Source organism: Hippocampus guttulatus, chromosome 2 (assembly GCF_054856545.1).
Source record: "Hippocampus guttulatus isolate MCC_2025c chromosome 2, RoL_Hgut_1.0, whole genome shotgun sequence".
Classification (NCBI taxonomy): domain Eukaryota; kingdom Metazoa; phylum Chordata; class Actinopteri; order Syngnathiformes; family Syngnathidae; genus Hippocampus; species Hippocampus guttulatus.
In genome coordinates this window covers 28,394,339-28,411,368 of record NC_141262.1, presented here as the reverse complement: position 1 = coordinate 28,411,368, position 17,030 = coordinate 28,394,339, and the positions used below count along the sequence as shown (strand labels likewise).

Sequence of the window (17,030 nt, the reverse complement as noted above, 5' to 3'; positions counted from 1 at the left end):
TGGACCTTGCGAAATGAGTGTCGGATTGGCGGAAGGTTAGTTCCACCCTCTCAACGAGGTCAGGGTGGGTCCCACCTACTGTCTTTCCAAGTGGGCCATCCCAGAGAATCAGGTCCCTGTTTCTCTGAACTGGTTGTGGGACCAGGCGACCTTCCCTGTGACTAATGAGGAGATCGATTTTGGTGGGCCGGACCAAGTCCTCAGCACCAACCCCAGGGAAGAAGCCTTGAAGCTGGTGTGGTGTTGCTTTCTGGCTGACCTCTGCGATGCATTCCAGGCCATAGCAGACGATCTTGTGCACCCCCACTGTTCCCTCAGGAGTCTCTACCCTCAACCAAAGGGTATATCTCCTGGTCATGACTGTTTTCCTCATCCCGCCAACTCCATGCACAATCAGTTTGATGTCCTCTCCACATAGTCCTAAACGCTTGGCTCCAGTGTTTGTGATGTAATTGGTATCTGAAGCAAGGTCAATCAATGTACCAATCAGATGGCCAGAATTGGTCGTAACCTTGAGGAGCATCATTAGCACTGGATATTCTTACCCGGCTTCCGCCTTCTCCGAGCCGACCGCGACACGGAGCTATCAGGGAAATCGAAAGGTGGCGGGATTTGCTTCTATATCAACAAAGAATGGTGCACTGATGTCACGAAGCTCGACGCACACTGCAGACCTGGAGTCGCTGTCTTTAAACTGCAAGCCATTCTACTCGCCACGTGAGTTCACCTCCTTTTTACTAATCGGTGTTTACATTGCGCCACAAGCTAACGCTAACACGGCGATACAAACGCTAGCCGAACAAGTAAACAAACTCGAACTAAAATACCCAGAGTCACCCCTGATAATTTTGGGCGATTTTAATAGAGCACATCTTAACCGTGAACTTCCCAGATATAAGCAGCACATCGACTGTTTCACCAGAGAAGGCAACATTCTAGACCACTGCTATACAACAATCAAAAATTCATACCGATCGGTCGCCCGTGCAGCATTGGGTCTTTCTGACCACAATTTAATCCACTTAATACCTACATACAGACAGAAACTCAAATGTGCTAAACCGGTTGTTAAGACTGTGAAAAAATGGACAGATGAAGCAAAGCTAGCTCTACAAGAATGCTTAGACTGCACTGATTGGGGCGTCTTTGAAACTTCAACGGGCACACTGGATGAATACACAGACACTGTAACATCATACATCAGTTTCTGTGAGGACATGTGTGTACCAACGAAGTCCTTCCGCTCCTTCAACAATAACAAGCCATGGTTTACTCCCAAACTCAGGCAACTCAGGAAAGAGAAAGAGGCCGCATTTAGAAGTGGAGATCGGGCACTGTACAAACACGCCCGAAACCAATTGACAAAGGAAATTAACATCGCTAAGAGAAGCTATGCAGAGAGGCTGAAAAACCAGTTCTCTGCTAACGACTCTGCATCTGTATGGAATGGCCTGAAAGCAATCACTAACTATAGAATGCCATCCCCCCAAACAGTGAACAATAAGGGTCTTGCTAATAAACTAAACATGTTTTTCTGCCGATTTGAAAAGGACACCCCCATTTCCCACACACACCCACCCCTACCAGAAACTACTCTATCTACCCCTCCACCCTCTTTTTCTCCACTACAGATCCACGAACAGGACGTGAGACGGCTCTTCAAGCAGCAGAAGATCAAGAAAGCTGCGGGGCCCGACAAAGTGTCCCCCTCCTGCCTGAAAGTCTGCGCTGACCAGCTGGCTCCGGTCTTCACACAAATCTTCAACAGATCTCTGGAGCTGTGTGAGGTCCCATCCTGCTTCAAACAGTCTACCATCATCCCAGTTCCCAAGAAATCGGCAACATCGGAACTGAACGACTATAGGCCTGTCGCCCTGACGTCTGTGGTCATGAAGTCCTTTGAACGCCTTGTGCTGAACCACCTAAAGAACGTCACCGGACCCCTGCTGGACCCTCTCCAGTTTGCCTACCGGGCAAACAGGTCTGTGGAAGATGCAGTCAACATAGGTCTGCACTACATCCTCGAGAACCTCGACACCACAGGGACCTATGCAAGGATTCTGTTTGTGGATTTCAGCTCTGCGTTCAACACCATCATCCCGGAACTCCTCACCCCCAAACTTCTCCACCTCGGTGTGTCCCCTACGATCTGCCAGTGGATCCTCAGCTTCCTGACGGGACGGACACAACAGGTGAGACTGGGAGCAACAACATCATCAATACGCACCACCAGCACTGGAGCCCCACAGGGATGTGTCCTCTCTCCACTGCTCTTCTCTCTCTACACAAACGATTGCACCTCAACAGATCCAGCTGTCAAACTCATGAAGTTCGCAGACGACACCACGGTCATCGGACTCATCAAAGACGGCGACGAGTCTGCGTACCGCCAACAAGTGGAGCAGCTGGAGCTCTGGTGCAGCCGACACAACCTCGGGCTGAACACGCTCAAGACTGTAGAGATGATCGTGGACTTCAGGAAACATTCTTCTCCACAGTTGCCCCTCACACTATCCAACTGCCCCGTGTCAACCGTCGAGACCTTCAAGTTCCTGGGAATCACAGTCTCCCAGGACATGAAGTGGGAAGTCAACACCATCTCCATCCTGAAAAGGGCCCGGCAGAGGATGTACTTCCTGAGGCTGCTGAGGAAGCATGGCCTGCCACAGGAGGTGCTACGACAGTTCTATACGGCAGTCATCGAATCAATCCTGTGTTCTTCCATCACGGTTTGGTTTGGGGCCGCCACAAAAAAGGACAAAATCCGACTTCAACGGACAGTTAGGACGGCGGAAAAAATCGTTGGCACCGCCCTACCCACTCTTGAGGACTTGCACACTGCAAGAATCAAGACAAGGGCACGGAAAATCCTCCTGGATCCCCCGCACCCTGCCCACCACCTTTTCCAGCTACTCCCCTCAGGCAGACGCTACAGATCCATGCGCACCAAATCCAGTAGACACTTAAACAGCTTCTTCCCTCTAGCCATTAACTCCTTATACAGTCACTGACGTAGTCACTCTTCTTGTACTACAAATACTGCTACTGGTTACTCTAAAATGGTTCAATGATTTGTTGTTTACGATGATACTAATGCAGCGTGTTATACCGGAGACAAATTCCTTGTGTGTTCTACATACTTGGCCAATAAAGATGATTCTGATTCTGATTCTGATTCTTCTTAGCCCTTTTCTCGATTGTTTCTATCGGGCGTTTCTCAGATGGAGCCTTTTCTGCAAGACTTGTTTCCAGCTGGTCCAGCTCCTCAAGAATGACCTCCTGTCTCTTTAGGAATTGGAGAAGGCACTCAAAGTGGTTCTGCAGGGCAAAGCCATTCATTGTCTCATTCTTGTAAGCTACCCATTTCTCCTTTAGAAAGTTTGGTAACTTACTCTCAAGTGACTGCCACGAATCGGTTCTTCATCACATCCTCTTCACCCAGGATAAGAAGGTTGCTTAAGGCCCTTTCCACTGTTTGGATTAGCTCTATCGCTTTTCTAGGGTGATTTCCCTTTACGGGGCTAGGCCTTGCACCTCATTTGCTATTGTTTGGACGATCCTGGCTTTGTTCCCGTATCTGTTGTCCAAGCGCCGGAACATTTCCTCAGCGGACCCGCAACTGGACAGGACCAGGTCCTTCTTCACCTTATCACTAAGGCTTCCTAGGAGATGGAATCTTGTTATACTTGCCGTCCCAAAAGGGTTCCCCAATTACTCCAGTTCTCCCCACTCAGCCTTCCACCGGAAGTAATCTGTCATGTCACCGGAAAATGTGGGGAGCCGTGCTCTCTCGAGAGGGAACCGATTTCTGGACCCGTACCCTCCAGGATACATGTCAGGGTTACCTCGGGGAGCACTCTGGTCCATTGGCGGTGTCTGGATTTTGGTATCTGGATTTGAGATGGTTGTTTGTGCGGGAATAAATGGAACACTTGGGGTGGTGTTGCCTGAAGGAAGTTCATGCTTGAGACTGAGACCGGTGAATGGAGGCTCTGTGGGGCTGACAGGATCAGGCATGTTTTTTGCTTTGTCCGACTCTTTTTCCAGTGGGGCCTTGCCATCCACATCGTCGGACGACTTTTCTGCGTATCTTTTCTGCCAGCTATCCTCAAAGTCTCTAACCTGGCGCCACAGAGCTCGAACCTTCTCCTTCAACACCTTTGTGTTGGCATATGAGATTAATGCGTCCCAGTCACTGCATTTTTTTCTCGAGCTCGTCAACCCTCTCCTTCAGGCAATTTCTGGTGAGCTCAAAGTCAGTTTTATGTAATTTATTTATGTTGCAGCTCTCCAGTTGAACCATTTTAGCTTCTGCACTGGAAATACATTCCTTGATGTCATCTGCAGCGAACTTCGTCCAGATTGTTTCCTGGATGAGCTCAACAGTTCCGGTGTATTTGCGCAGGCATTCAGCTGTTTTCTCTGCGATGCAGGCCGCTTCTTCTTCTGCCTTGCCCTCTTCATCCTCGGTTCCCTTTACCGCACTGAGGGCTTCAGCATAGTCGTATCCTGTATCACTGACCCTCTCGTAGTCTACCTCAAGGGCCTTCAGCTCATCAATTAGGGCTTTCTCTCCCAACAGGTTGACTCTGGAGGCAAGCTTATTGGTCCTCTTTGTGAAGGACGATTGCGCAGCAGAGCGCTTCACTCTAAGGGTTTCGAGTTCACGGGAGTCCATTTTCCTAGTCTGACCAGAGCTTATTTTACCAGGGTCTTTCCCACTAGATGGCGGTGCTCCTTTGGCCAATCTCAGGACTGAATAGATAAGGTGTTTGCTTGGAGAGTGATTCCTCTTCAAGGCTTGACACTCATCGGGGGATCCTATCCAACTTCGATGGTTATTACTGTTCAGTTAATTCCGTTTTTTTTCACGGCCCTCTGAATAGGGATCGTTGGCCAGCATGGAAGGATCACTCTTTCTGTACTTTTTAGATACATTTATTGGGACACTTTGCAGCAGAAGTAGATGTAGTAGTAGATGAAATGGAAGTAGTTGCAGTAGCAGTATCAGAAGCAGTAGCAGAAGCAGGTAATAACCATTGGGCCATGCCGACGACGAAGCGAGTGTATTCACAAACGTAACATAATGCGATCCTGTTTTTTATACGTCGCGTGAACGGTCCCCTGTCAGTGGCAGCCCGCCCCTCTTAAAGTGCCAGGTTAATCCAACACGCAATATTCATCACAATGCGTGGTTCAAATAATGGGGCTGCCGGGAATATATTATTGGTGATTTTGTTGATTTTTTTTTTTTTTTTGTGGCTCCATTATGAGGTTTTATGATGACCGTTAACAGCTATGCTAATTTGAGTAACCCATCGATGGAATTTCACATGATAAGTTAGCATTGAGCTAACGGACATTTGTTTGACGAAATGAACCTTTTGGTGCTAAAATATATAATGTTTGATTCTTTTTTTTTTGTCTTATGTCAGTTCACAGTACGTTTCAACTGGTGCCAAATAAAGATCTTTTGAGCAAAGCACTCTTTGCAGCATCGTTTCCCATTTCTTAACGGAGAGAAGACGAAATCAAACAGGGTTTTCCAAAGTTTCAACATATTTAGACACAAGGAAGTGATGAAACCACATCCCACAAACGTTTTTTTCAGTCTCTCTATTTTGGATTTTCACCTATTGCGGGTGGGTCTGGAACACATGCCCCGTGATGAACGGGGGTTCACTGTACATGCAGCTCAAAGAAAATGACAGAGGACAGAGACATGCGTCAAGTTGGAAGGGGAGCAGGAGCAAAGGGAGATGGACGTGACGTGGCCATAAAACCGGGCAGGACGGGGCACCCAATCCCCGAACCGCCCCGTGTGGAGCTCTCTACCTCTGCATGTGGGAGGCGGTGTCCAGCTGCCGTTCTCCAAACACCGGCTCCTTCCGACGCCCTCCATGGCGTAGCCGGCAAAACACGAGTATGCGGCCACGTCCCCAAACTGGAAGACCGCCCCCCGCACCAACCCGTGGGCCACGTGGAGGGGGGGGCCACAGGAGACCCCTGGACAACAGCCCACATGGAACGACCCGCCAGTTACTCACGCAGCCGAGAAATGTTTTCTAAAGACCGCCTCGTGACCATCTGTAGATAGTTTTTTTTTTTTTCTAAAGGATTTTTGTGGAACCAATTTGGAGTCCCCATGGGGATGTGAATATCCTTTGTTTTCCACATCATGTGTCATATCTGGAGGTAAACCTCCTTGGAACCTAAATGGAAATTGAAAATGGTGACACGTCACATGCACAAGCAAGCCGACCGCACTTGAGCAGAGACCAAAGGCTGATGTGACAATGGTTGCCATGGAAGCAGATAATCAGACACAACTCAATTGGTTGGGATCAAAGCAAAGGTGAAAATACGCAATAAAGAGATAAGAGAACGTCGAAAAATACAGTTGGGGCCCTTGAACAACCAATATCCAAAGGTTGCAATGTTTATTTCCTTTGGGCAGTTGTAACAAAAAGCAAAACGATGAAATGTGATCAAATGTTCAAAGAGAGCGAGAGGGAGCGAGAGCATAATAATGAATGAAGGGGGGTGAAAATGTACCTTTTTTTTAAACAGACATGCACAGCTCAAAGGTTTGGGGATTCACTAAATGGGGATTCACTGATTTCTTTCTTTTTACTATTTTATCTACCTTATTTTCTGTCAAATTATTACTGTATATGTTTTATGTTCAATAAACAAACCAAACAAACAAACGTCGCAATTTACTTCTTTGGCACCAAGAAGCCAAAGTAAGACAGTGCCAACGTAATACTTTTTGGGCGAAACCACAAGTATGAGGGGGGCTCACTGTATTTGCTAAGTTAAACTGCTTTCTTGATTGGTCAAGCTGGTCGTTAAACAGCACAATCAAAATTGATCAAACACTATTTTAACATGGAGGCTATTCAAAATTGGATTGGTAGCGTAGCCCTCTCGTTGGACGTGAAGGAACACAGAATTAAATGTTGAAACCGCATATCATGTTAGAGTGGCTTGAAATGTTTTTCAATTTGTCGACAATTTAGTTCACATCTTAGCACGAACTGTAATCCCACTAATGGACTTGAAGCGAAAGTAAGTAGAAACGATGTACGTACTCTCACACGCGGAGGTGACGGGGCTCCAGGTCTGGTCCGCCCTGCATGTGATGCTGCCGCCCCCTCGAAATTGCTGGCCTTTAGGGCAGCTCACCCGTACCGACTGACCCACATAAAACTTGCGGGCCTCCGTCCTGGCGTCCTTCCATCCCGGAGGAGATGGGCACATTTTGGCTGCGGGCGGGACGGGGGGACATGCAAGCTCATTTCCATTTGTTGTTGCAATGAGTCCAAGTCACGGGCATGGGCTGCCTGCTTTCTCACGTTGGCAAGTTGGGAAGGCGGAGGTCCAGTTGCCCCCCATACACATCACCAGGGCTTCTCCCACCAGGCTGTAGCCAATGTCGCAGGTGAACTGCACAGCGCGTCCAGTGATCAGGTTGTGTTCTTGAACCTTGCCGTGCAGCATTTGCCTGGGGCCTTCGCAGCCCCGAGTGGCTGAAATGACACAATCGGATCCTCGTCATCGCCCTGATACCAGCCTGTGTTCATCTACAAAATGACCAAAATCGGGTTTTATGCCACGCAGGATTTACGTCAGTTGTGAAAATAGAGCTCCGAAATTCAATGAGAAATCTGGTCACATCATTTACAATAAACAGTGGTACCTCCAGATTCGTGGGACCTGAGTCATCGTGCGGCTGATTTTTTTGCACAGTTAAAAAAAAAAAAATACAAATTTGCTCAAGCACTACAAGAAGTGCCCACGTACCACCACTATCAAAAGCAAAATTGGCGGTTTTGGCAGTTACCTTCACAAGAAGGCACGGGCAGGCTCCACGTGCCGTTGGCCAGGCAGACCACCGTAGCCGGGCCAAGCAGCTGCAGGCCGGCGTCGCACACAAAGCTGGCATTGTGCGAGTACGTTTCCCCCGTCGCCCGCACCGTTGCGTTCTTGACCGTCGGGGGAGGTCCGCAGGACTGTGCTAGAGAGACGACGCACGCCCGCATGAACAATGCTTCGGGCGGCGCCGCTTTGTCGCCCATCTGAAGAGACTTACCAAGACAGGCTGGTTGAGTGCCACTCCAAGTTCTGTCCGCCTGGCAGGTCCGGACAGAGTCCCCCTGTGGAAAAAAACAATTCACAGGACAGGTATGAATAGCTGTTTGTGCACTGATTCGGAATTCATCTTCAGATCCACCGACTTGCACGGATGTCGTAAGACAACATTATTGGAGCGGGATGTTACTGGTCGGGCAAAACTGTGCATGAGCTGACACCCGCGTGCTACAAGTACGTTTCAAGTGCTGATTAGTACGATTTTAGGGTGTCACGAGGAGGGAATGGCTTGATTATTATTATTTTTTTTTTTTTTTGCCACAGGAGCTATAGATTTGGTTCATTTGGGACTTTCGCATACAGGATTTACTCTAACCACCTCAGGATCGTTGTCATTTGATGGGAACGGCATGGCCATACCTCCTATTTATGACTACACTACTGGCTTTTATCAAGTTCCTGTTGCAAAAATCTGCGTCCTCAGTCGATCAATGCAGCATTATAAACTCACGTTCCTATCAAGGAAGTATCTTATCATCTCTGAGCGTTGCAGGGAAATCACGTGACTTTGTGTAACTGGATTCTTGGCCATTACATTAGCGTGGTGAGCAAGAGTGGAACTGCTCAGTTGTTACAGTGGATGAAGAATGAAGAAAGAAGAAATGGTGAATTATTCACTTGGCGATTGTTCGATGCAAATCCAGAAACCAGCAATGCGAAGCAAAGGTGCAGTCTAACACCGTGCAGCTGCGGCACGTACAATCAATATTGATTTAATAATATGTTAACAAAAAAAATACATCAATAAGTGGTGCTGGTTATTAAATGAATTAATGTGCGCAAGTCACTGTAGATCGCAATGTTTTGATAGTCCAACTTGCTTAACCAACCCATCAGAAAAAGGCTGAGCTGTTGTTGGTGAAGAAACAGACCCGACGCGAACATTGTTTCAGCAACACGGGCCAGCACTTCTGATTCTGACAGATATTTAAAAACTGACATAACAACACACATCAAGGCTGAAAATAGGATTGGACCACCAACAGTGCAGCCAATAAGAATGCTTCGAACTGAAGAGACAGGACATTTGGGAGTAAAGTGAGACAATTTCATGGAATGCGAGAGAACTTAGGCTGCAAATGTCGGTTGTGCTTTTGAATCACATCCAAGAAAAAGGGGAGCAGCTCAACTCATCTCTCAAAGAATCTCTTGGTGAGCACAAACCTTGATCTCAAAGCCAGGCAGGCACGAGTACAGGACAAAGTCTCCATAGTTGTAGCTGTCGCCCTCAGAGACACCATTCAAAAGAGGAGGGGGCTTTTCACACACCACCGGCTCACACGAAACTGACGCAAGGCCGGGAGACCAGCTTCCGCCCACCTTATTACAAAGGCAACAGAAAAACCAAAGAGGTTTGGTCTCTCGGTGGGGCCACTTTCTGCCTCGACATGCACGTTCCGTACCTGACACTCGGCTAGCGCTGAGCCTCGCAGGTAGAACCCGGCAGGGCAGGAGAGGGCCACCGTGCCTCCGACAGGAGTGAGCTCATTTCCCGTGATCAGCAGGCGGGCGATGGAGCGATTCCCGGGGAGGCGACAGGGCACGGGATGGCAGCGGATGCTGTGCTTGGACCACGTGCCATCGCTGAGACAGGAGAGAGTCGCTGTCTGTGTCGCCAGCTCGTACCCATCCTCACATCTGGAAAACCAGAGTGAAACTATTTCATTCGGCCATGAATACAGAAAACCCCCGTAGATGGTCGAGGGCATGTTCCAGACCCAAGTGTCAAATTTCGCTGTAATATTTGCTAAGGAATAAGTGGAAAGGTGTTTAAAAGCATGCGGGAGGTGGAAAAATACATATTAAAGAAAAGGGTTTTCTAGGTGGGTCTGGAATGTAAGCGTAGGCTCCTCTCAAAAGGCACTTGAAAGTCATCCCCGGCAGCAGTTTACCTGTACGTGACGCGCTTTGGGAAGGTATAGGCTTCTCCTTCCACTTGAGAGTGGGCAACAGCAGGAGGTTTTCCGCAGCTGACAGGCTCACAGCTGATCCTCGGCTCACCCCACCTGCCATCTCTCCCGCAGGAGAGGTGTGGTAACCCCCTCGGCTGGTAGCCGGGCCGGCACCTGTACACAACGGTGTCCGGGAAGGCGGCGCTGCCGCCCTGCAATACAGTGTTTGGAACTGTCGGCGGGGCGACGGTGCACCTCCCGCGGCCGCACACGGGGACGCCGGGGCTCCACACCCCTCCCTTCTCGCAAACGGCGTGAGCCGGACCGAGCAGCCTGTAGCCGTCGTCGCACCGGAAGTGAACTCGGTCGCCGCAGGCGCGCTCCTGGCCCAGAACGACCCCGAATTTCAAAAGCGGGAGGGCGCAGACGCAGGGCCGACACTGGGGCACGGTGCCGATCCAGAAGCCTTGGGGCGAGCACCGCAGGACGGGGTCCCCGACGACCACGTAACCTTCAAAGCAGACGTACTCCACGACGTCGTCGTGGTTGAACGTGGATCCGTTCAGAAAGCCGTGGCTGATGTCCTCGGGCGGATCGCAGCTGACGATTTGGCAGCGCGGCGCGGGTTTGTCCCAGCGGCCGTCGGACTGACAACGACGCGTCGGATCGCCACTTATAGCGTATCCTTCTTCACATTCATACATGACTTTGCTGTCGAAGCCAAACTCTGAGCCCAGTATTCGCCCGTGAGGTATCGGCGAGGGCTTCTCACAGTGGGCGGCTACGCAGGTAAGAGCCTCGTGACTCCAGGTGCCATCGGCCTGACAAACACTGACTGACTTGCCTTGAAGGAGGAAACCGGGCTCGCACGTGAGTTCAATCTCCTCGTTGTAGACAAAGTCTTGGCCTTTGAAAGTGATATCACTGGGGAGGGTGGGAGGGCCGCAAGACACCAACTCACAGCGAGGTTTCGGTCCAGTCCATTTCCCATCGGCCTGACAAGTAATAATGTCAGCACCCTTGAGGACAAAACCGGGATTGCACGTATAGTGTAGGACTTGAGCGTAAACAAAGGCACCTCCGCGAGCTGCGCCATTCGCCACAGGCCCGGGGTCCCCGCAGGAAACGGGACGACACGCGGGGGCATCGTCGGTCCACAGTTGCCCCGACAAGCACTGCCTCACTGGTTCGCCCTCCAGCTCATACCCTTCCTCACAGGTGTAGGTGACCGTGCTGCCTCGGGACGTGTCCGTGACGTTCACGCGGCCGTGCTCGGGGCTCGGGGGCGTCACGCACTCGGCCGGGACGCAGGAAGGCGCCGTCCCGTTCCAGCTTCCGTCTTCCTGACACGCCAACCTGGTGGGGGTCGTGAGGTCGTAACCTTTGTGACAGCGGTACTCGATGGTCGTCCCGTGGAGGAAGCTCAGATCTCTCGGGGAGCCTCCCCCCGACTCCGTGGCCCTCACGTAGTCCCCAAAGTCAATGTGAGGAGGCAGGCCACAGTCGGAAGGCACGCAGATGGGAACGGCACTTGACCAGCCAAACTCCTCGCATGTGAGGTGGTCCTGGCCAATGAGCTGGAAGCCAGGGAAACAGCTGTAGAATATGGTGACCCCGAAACCGTGATCCTGGCCCTCTACGAAACCGTTTTCAATGGGCTGGGGAGGGGTGCAGGATATCTGCTCGCAAACAGACGGTTCAGCACTCCATTCTCCACTCGCCAGGCACTTGAGAGTCTCGGGGCCTTGAAGGCGGTAACCGCGGCGGCAAGAGTAGGTGACGCTGTGACCAAACTGAAGTTTGGTGAAAGCCGCTTTTCCGTTGGCGATCTCTTTGGGCGGTGAGCATTCCACTGGGCGGCAAGAAGGCACCCCTCCGATCCAAAGTCCCTTCTCCCCGCACAGAACAGTGGCGTTCCCCACTAACTGGTATCCGGTCTTGCAGCTGTACAGCGCCTTGCTGAGGTACATCAGACCCTGAACGTCAACAATGCCGTTGGAAATCTCCACGGGCTGAGGACATTCAACAGGAATGCACTCTGGGTACGGATGACTCCACTTGCCGCTGGACAGACAGGACACCGAGTCTTCTTTTCGCAGCGTGAATCCATCCATGCATTTGTAGGTCACCACAGAATTGAAGGGAAAAGGGGCAGAAGCTGAGGAAGGACCACCGAACGACACGTCGGGCGGAGGCCCACAAAGCACCTGCTTGCACACCGGAAAGGTGCCGTTCCACTCCTGGGAGGCCAAACAGCGGAGGATCTGCGGCCCCTCGAGGATGTAGCCGGCCTCGCAGGATAATTCCACAGTGCCCGTTTCAAAGTCCAGGCCTTTCAGAACCAGGTGGTTCTCCTCCAGCTGCGGCTCCGGACACTGCACGGGCGAGCAGCGCGGACGCCTCGTCTTGTCCCAGCGGCCGTACTTGAGGCAGGTCCAGATGGCGTCACCCACGAGCTCGTAGCCCTCGTCGCAGAAGTACTCCACTTTCCGACCCACCTGGAAGTCCGAGCCCCTGTATTGTCCGTGCGCAACTTTGGGAGGGGGGTCACAGGTCAAAAGTACGCAGGTGGGCGGATCGTTGTCGGACCACTGGCGGTTGGCCTGGCAAACTCGTTCCGGACGGCCCAGCAGTCTGTAGCCGGCGTTGCAGGCGTAGATCACTTTGCTGTTGAAGGTGAATCGACCTCGGACCTTTGGAGGAGCAAAAGAAGAAGTGCGTCGTCAGCTTTGCCCGTGTATGACGTCAGTTTGAGCTCATGTGTTATTTAGGCTAACACTCTAACACCAGGCCTGCTGCTAAGGCTCATGGGAAGGCGGCTTGTTTGTGTTGAAGCACTTCACTACTGAGGACCATCGTTGATGGAGCACGGGTTGATGATTGTGTGCATGCTAGATGCGTGATGTTGATGCTTTGCGGATCGTTCTGTGTCGTGACGGACCACAGTTAATGAAGCATTCCATTTGAACATCGCGTAACCTCTTTTTTTATGAACCTCCCTGTTTTAGGAGCTTTGAAACCGCACGCGCCTGAGCTCACCGGAGGCCGAGAAACAATATATGAATGAAATCTGGTGTGTGCTCTGTGGCTAACCTGGATGTAGCCATTGTTGAGTAGCGGTGGCGAGGAGCAGGACACAGGAACGCAGGTTGGCAAAACTCCGCCCCACTCTCCGTTGGCTTTGCAGGTCCGCCTCTTCTCCCCTCGGATCAGGAAGCCCTTATCGCAGCTGTACGCCACAACGGCTCCGAAATTGTAATCGCTTCCGCTCACGTAGCCCCGATCGATGCCGTCCGGTTTGGAGCACCTCACGGGCACGCAGCTGATATCCAACGGTCGAGGGTCCCACTCCCCTCCCAGGAGGCACCGCAGCGTCGCCGTGGTGTTGAGCACAAAGCCCCCCTCGCACTTGTAGCTGACTTCAGAGTCGCTCGTGTATTTGGGTTTGCCGAGGGAGTCCAAAATAGCGTGGGGGAGTTCCGGTGGACGCAAGCAGAAGTTGGCGATGCAGCGAGGGGGCTCCTCTCCATCGGGGGGCGCCCACACGCCCTCAGCGTTGCACACCATCTTGGAGTTGTTTCCGGCGGTGTAGCCATCGGTGCAGTAGTAATTGGCGGTGTCGCCGAAAAGCTGGTGGCTCTCGTAGGGCTCGGCGTGGTCAATGGCAGGCGGCGGTCCGCAAGAGCGTGGCACGCACTGAGCCGAGCTGTCGCTCCACTGGCCGCTTGACAGGCACTCCCTGGTCTCCGAGCCAATCATAGTGTAGCTGTCAAGGAGACCGAGACAGTCAAGGGGAAGGTCATTTGAAATCTGACACAGCCGGCCCAAGCCTTTCAATTAAAAGTCAGTTTGGGATTACAAAGACGACAGCGTCAACAATAGCTTGCAGGCGACAAGGCTAATTTAAAATGTATCAAGTATTAAATGAGATAGACAATGAATATCAAATTGTTACGTGACTGATCAGAGGGACTCGAAACAAAGGGACAAAACCGAATCGAAAGTTGCGGAATTAGCTCTTAAAACGATGTAAAAACAAACTCGGCTCCCTGAAGACAAACATTTAATTTGTGAACATTGAACGTTTTATGCGACTATGCTCTTCCTCAACACTATTGCAGACTCTGCTGACTGTTAATTGCTTTTGGAGGCCCCTCGTGGTTGCGGAGCCTTAAGCAGGCGCTTCGCTGGCTTCAGTATGTTCACATACTGTATTTTTTAAATTTGTTTTTGTTTAGCAAAAAGCAGTCTAATTTACCCTTCTTTGCAGACATAGTGCACCTTATTCCCCAGCTCATAGTTCTCTCCTCGAGTCACGGCGTCTCTCATGGTTGGGGGGTCGCCACACAGGACGCTGACACAGCGAGGATAGGGCCGGCTCCACTCCCCCGTCTCTTCACAAACCACTTCTATGGGGCCCTGTGGTCTTTGCACAAAGAAAATCCTGGCAATGACATCACTCGAGGTGCGACAGCAAAAATGATTAATAAAAATAAAAAAAAAGTGGTCCACTTCGCGAGGGTGGATGTGGACGCACAGTTGTTCACAAAGTTGTCAACACCATGTACAATCTGAAATACTTTTGTGCTTGAGGCATTGTTGGATCGTTGAAGGATTGAGCCCTACATGTATTTTAATCCTACCTGAACCCTTCCGCGCAGGAGTAGGAGACAGTCGACTTGTACGTGTTTGTGGTGAGGGTGTAGTAGGCGTTCCCGACAATCGGCGGTCCCCCGCAGGACACCGGATGGCAGACAAGTGGTGTCCCGCTCCACCTCAGACTAGAAATACACTGGAACTCGTAGGGGATTTGAGGAAGGAAACCTTTCATACAGCTGCAAGCACAGTTGAGACATGCGCGTCAACATCAGCAAATCATGCGAAGGCGAGTCGTTAACATGAATGTCCTGAATAATGAGCTTCCTGTCATATAGTTGACGAATGAAGAATCACATGGAAGATGGGAGCACAAGGCTCCACTGTTTGGGGCGGGAAAATGATATGGTGTTAAAGGGTACCTGAAAGTCACCTTGCTTCCATAGGTGAAGTTGCTTCCTGTCATGAGAGAATTCTCTGGAACAGATGGCGGGGGGCAAGATTGGGCTGTTGTCCAAACAAGAGAGGAAATTTCTTAGAAAAGTGTAGATACCCTCGATATCAAAACCAAAGAGAGCAGGCCTCATTGAGCGCCCGTTGCTGCAAGACGGCGGGGCGTCCGCCATATTGGATGTGGCAGATGTGCCTGTAAACACATGGAAGTCAACGGACCGAAGCTGTGCTTAATCACCTCTGCAGTGGGGAACAGGGCCGTCCCATCTTCCCGTCTCCAGGCACTGCAGTTGAGCCGCTCCGATTAATTCGTAGCCGTTCTCACAGCGGAAGGCCACTTGACTGCCCATCAGGAAGTTGGTGCCGTCTCTGTGGCCAAAGTCAGGCTCTCCCGGTGGCTCGCACTTGATGGGCTCTGCCCCAATAAGCGTGAACAGTTATTTTTACGTTTTGTGAAACTCCACTTTTACAAAATGTACTAGAGTCGAATGGCTAACTCTACATTCAACCGATTTCTTTTTAATACACACGAGTACAGAGTTCCCTAGCGATGATTATTGAGAAGAGTAAAAATCTACATGTCATTAATTCCCTCAAAAAGGGTTTATAGTTGCCTCTTGCTGCCAGAGGATGGCAGCAAAGCACTGCATTTGTTGCTTGGCCCCAAAATGCGCAAAAAAAGCACAATTTTTTTTTATATTGAAATGCTCAGCTTACATCAATATTATTCCTTGACACTAAAATGGCTCATAAGGGCCATAAAGCACTATTTTTCCCCAAATTAATCCCCTCCACTCAGTGCAACATAGGTATATGGCACCAACAGGCCACGAGATGTTGGCAAAGCACCATGTTGATAGAAATAAAGCTACTCAACGCACTTCCACATAGTTCTTTGGCACCGAGATGCCACAGGACGTGGCAAAGCGCTGCCTTAAAAAATGTGAATTGTGAAAACGGATCAGTTCCCTCCCCCGCACCCCAATAAAATCTGGTGAACTGGCGAGCTGCCTTTACCTGTACAATTCTTGCCATCGCCACTGTACGGGTGGATGCAGGAGCACGTGTAAGAGCCGTCAGTGTTCTGACAGCTCGCGTGACTGTCGCAGTCCGATCCCAGGGCGCATTCGTCCACATCTCCAATGCACACAAAGGATGACATAACACATACTGCGCTTCCAACCGTGCGGATTAACCAGAATGTGGCGTGAAGTACCGAGACAAGCCGGCGGATTTCCTCCCCACTTGCCGCTGTTGGAGCAGTGCACCTTGGCGTCTCCCAGCAGGTAGAAGCCGGGCTTGCACTGGTAGACAACTGAGCCGCCGGCGTGGAAGTCGTCCCCCTGAAACTGGCCGTTCTCGGGGAGTTGAGGAGGCCCGCAGGAGACTCCTGTTAATGAAGGGGAACAGAACATTGCTGCAGGACACCCTGAAAATGCAGCATCGTGTAAATAAGCTACTGGTCATCCCTTCGAAATGTGGCACCATTTAAAAAGAACGGAAACAGGCTTTGCAACAGCATGAGACTTTGTTATTTACGTTCACAGCTGGGAAGAGGGTGGCTCCATTCTCCTTGATTTTGGCACTGCAGAACTGGCTCCCCCACCAGGTAAAAGCCGGGATCACACGAGAGCTGAACCAGGGCGCCGGGACTCACCTCCACCGTGGAGGCGTGTAGGTGGGGTGCAGCGTTCTCCAACGGTGGGCAGTCTGTTGACAGACACCGATTGGGCCACACCGATCGCCGTTGCCGCGCGATTGACCGGCGACCGACTCCATGCACACTCACCAGCGCAGAAGATGCTGCTGAGGTTGACTTTGACGCGGCCCAGACCTCCATTGAGAAAGTCTGGCCAGGCGAGGACGTTCCCTCTGTGAGTGACGTGGGAGGCGGGGCAGCTGCTCGCGAGGACCTTGATCTACACAAGAGCACAC

At 51.0% G+C, this 17,030-nt stretch overlaps 1 protein-coding gene across 3 annotated transcripts in view; it reads right to left on the bottom strand.

Moving 5' to 3' along the window:
* Positions 1-17,030, bottom strand: part of svep1 (sushi, von Willebrand factor type A, EGF and pentraxin domain containing 1) — a 65,126-nt gene that overhangs the window by 6,641 nt on the left and 41,455 nt on the right. For 2 of the 3 annotated variants that reach the window (XM_086105313.1, XM_086105314.1), the window contains 17 exons: positions 16,885-17,014; positions 16,635-16,805; positions 16,312-16,485; positions 16,113-16,232; positions 15,334-15,510; positions 15,065-15,149; positions 14,690-14,881; positions 14,305-14,472; positions 13,140-13,812; positions 10,047-12,739; positions 9,558-9,792; positions 9,319-9,474; positions 8,096-8,159; positions 7,847-8,020; positions 7,359-7,532; positions 7,095-7,268; positions 5,836-6,006 (listed from right to left, as the gene is read on the bottom strand). In XM_086105313.1, the coding sequence (XP_085961439.1) occupies positions 5,836-6,006; positions 7,095-7,268; positions 7,359-7,532; positions 7,847-8,020; positions 8,096-8,159; positions 9,319-9,474; positions 9,558-9,792; positions 10,047-12,739; positions 13,140-13,812; positions 14,305-14,472; positions 14,690-14,881; positions 15,065-15,149; positions 15,334-15,510; positions 16,113-16,232; positions 16,312-16,485; positions 16,635-16,805; positions 16,885-17,014 (5,731 nt within the window). The remainder of the gene's footprint in view (positions 1-5,835; positions 6,007-7,094; positions 7,269-7,358; positions 7,533-7,846; positions 8,021-8,095; positions 8,160-9,318; positions 9,475-9,557; positions 9,793-10,046; positions 12,740-13,139; positions 13,813-14,304; positions 14,473-14,689; positions 14,882-15,064; positions 15,150-15,333; positions 15,511-16,112; positions 16,233-16,311; positions 16,486-16,634; positions 16,806-16,884; positions 17,015-17,030) is intronic. The other variant, XM_086105315.1, reaches the window with a different exon arrangement.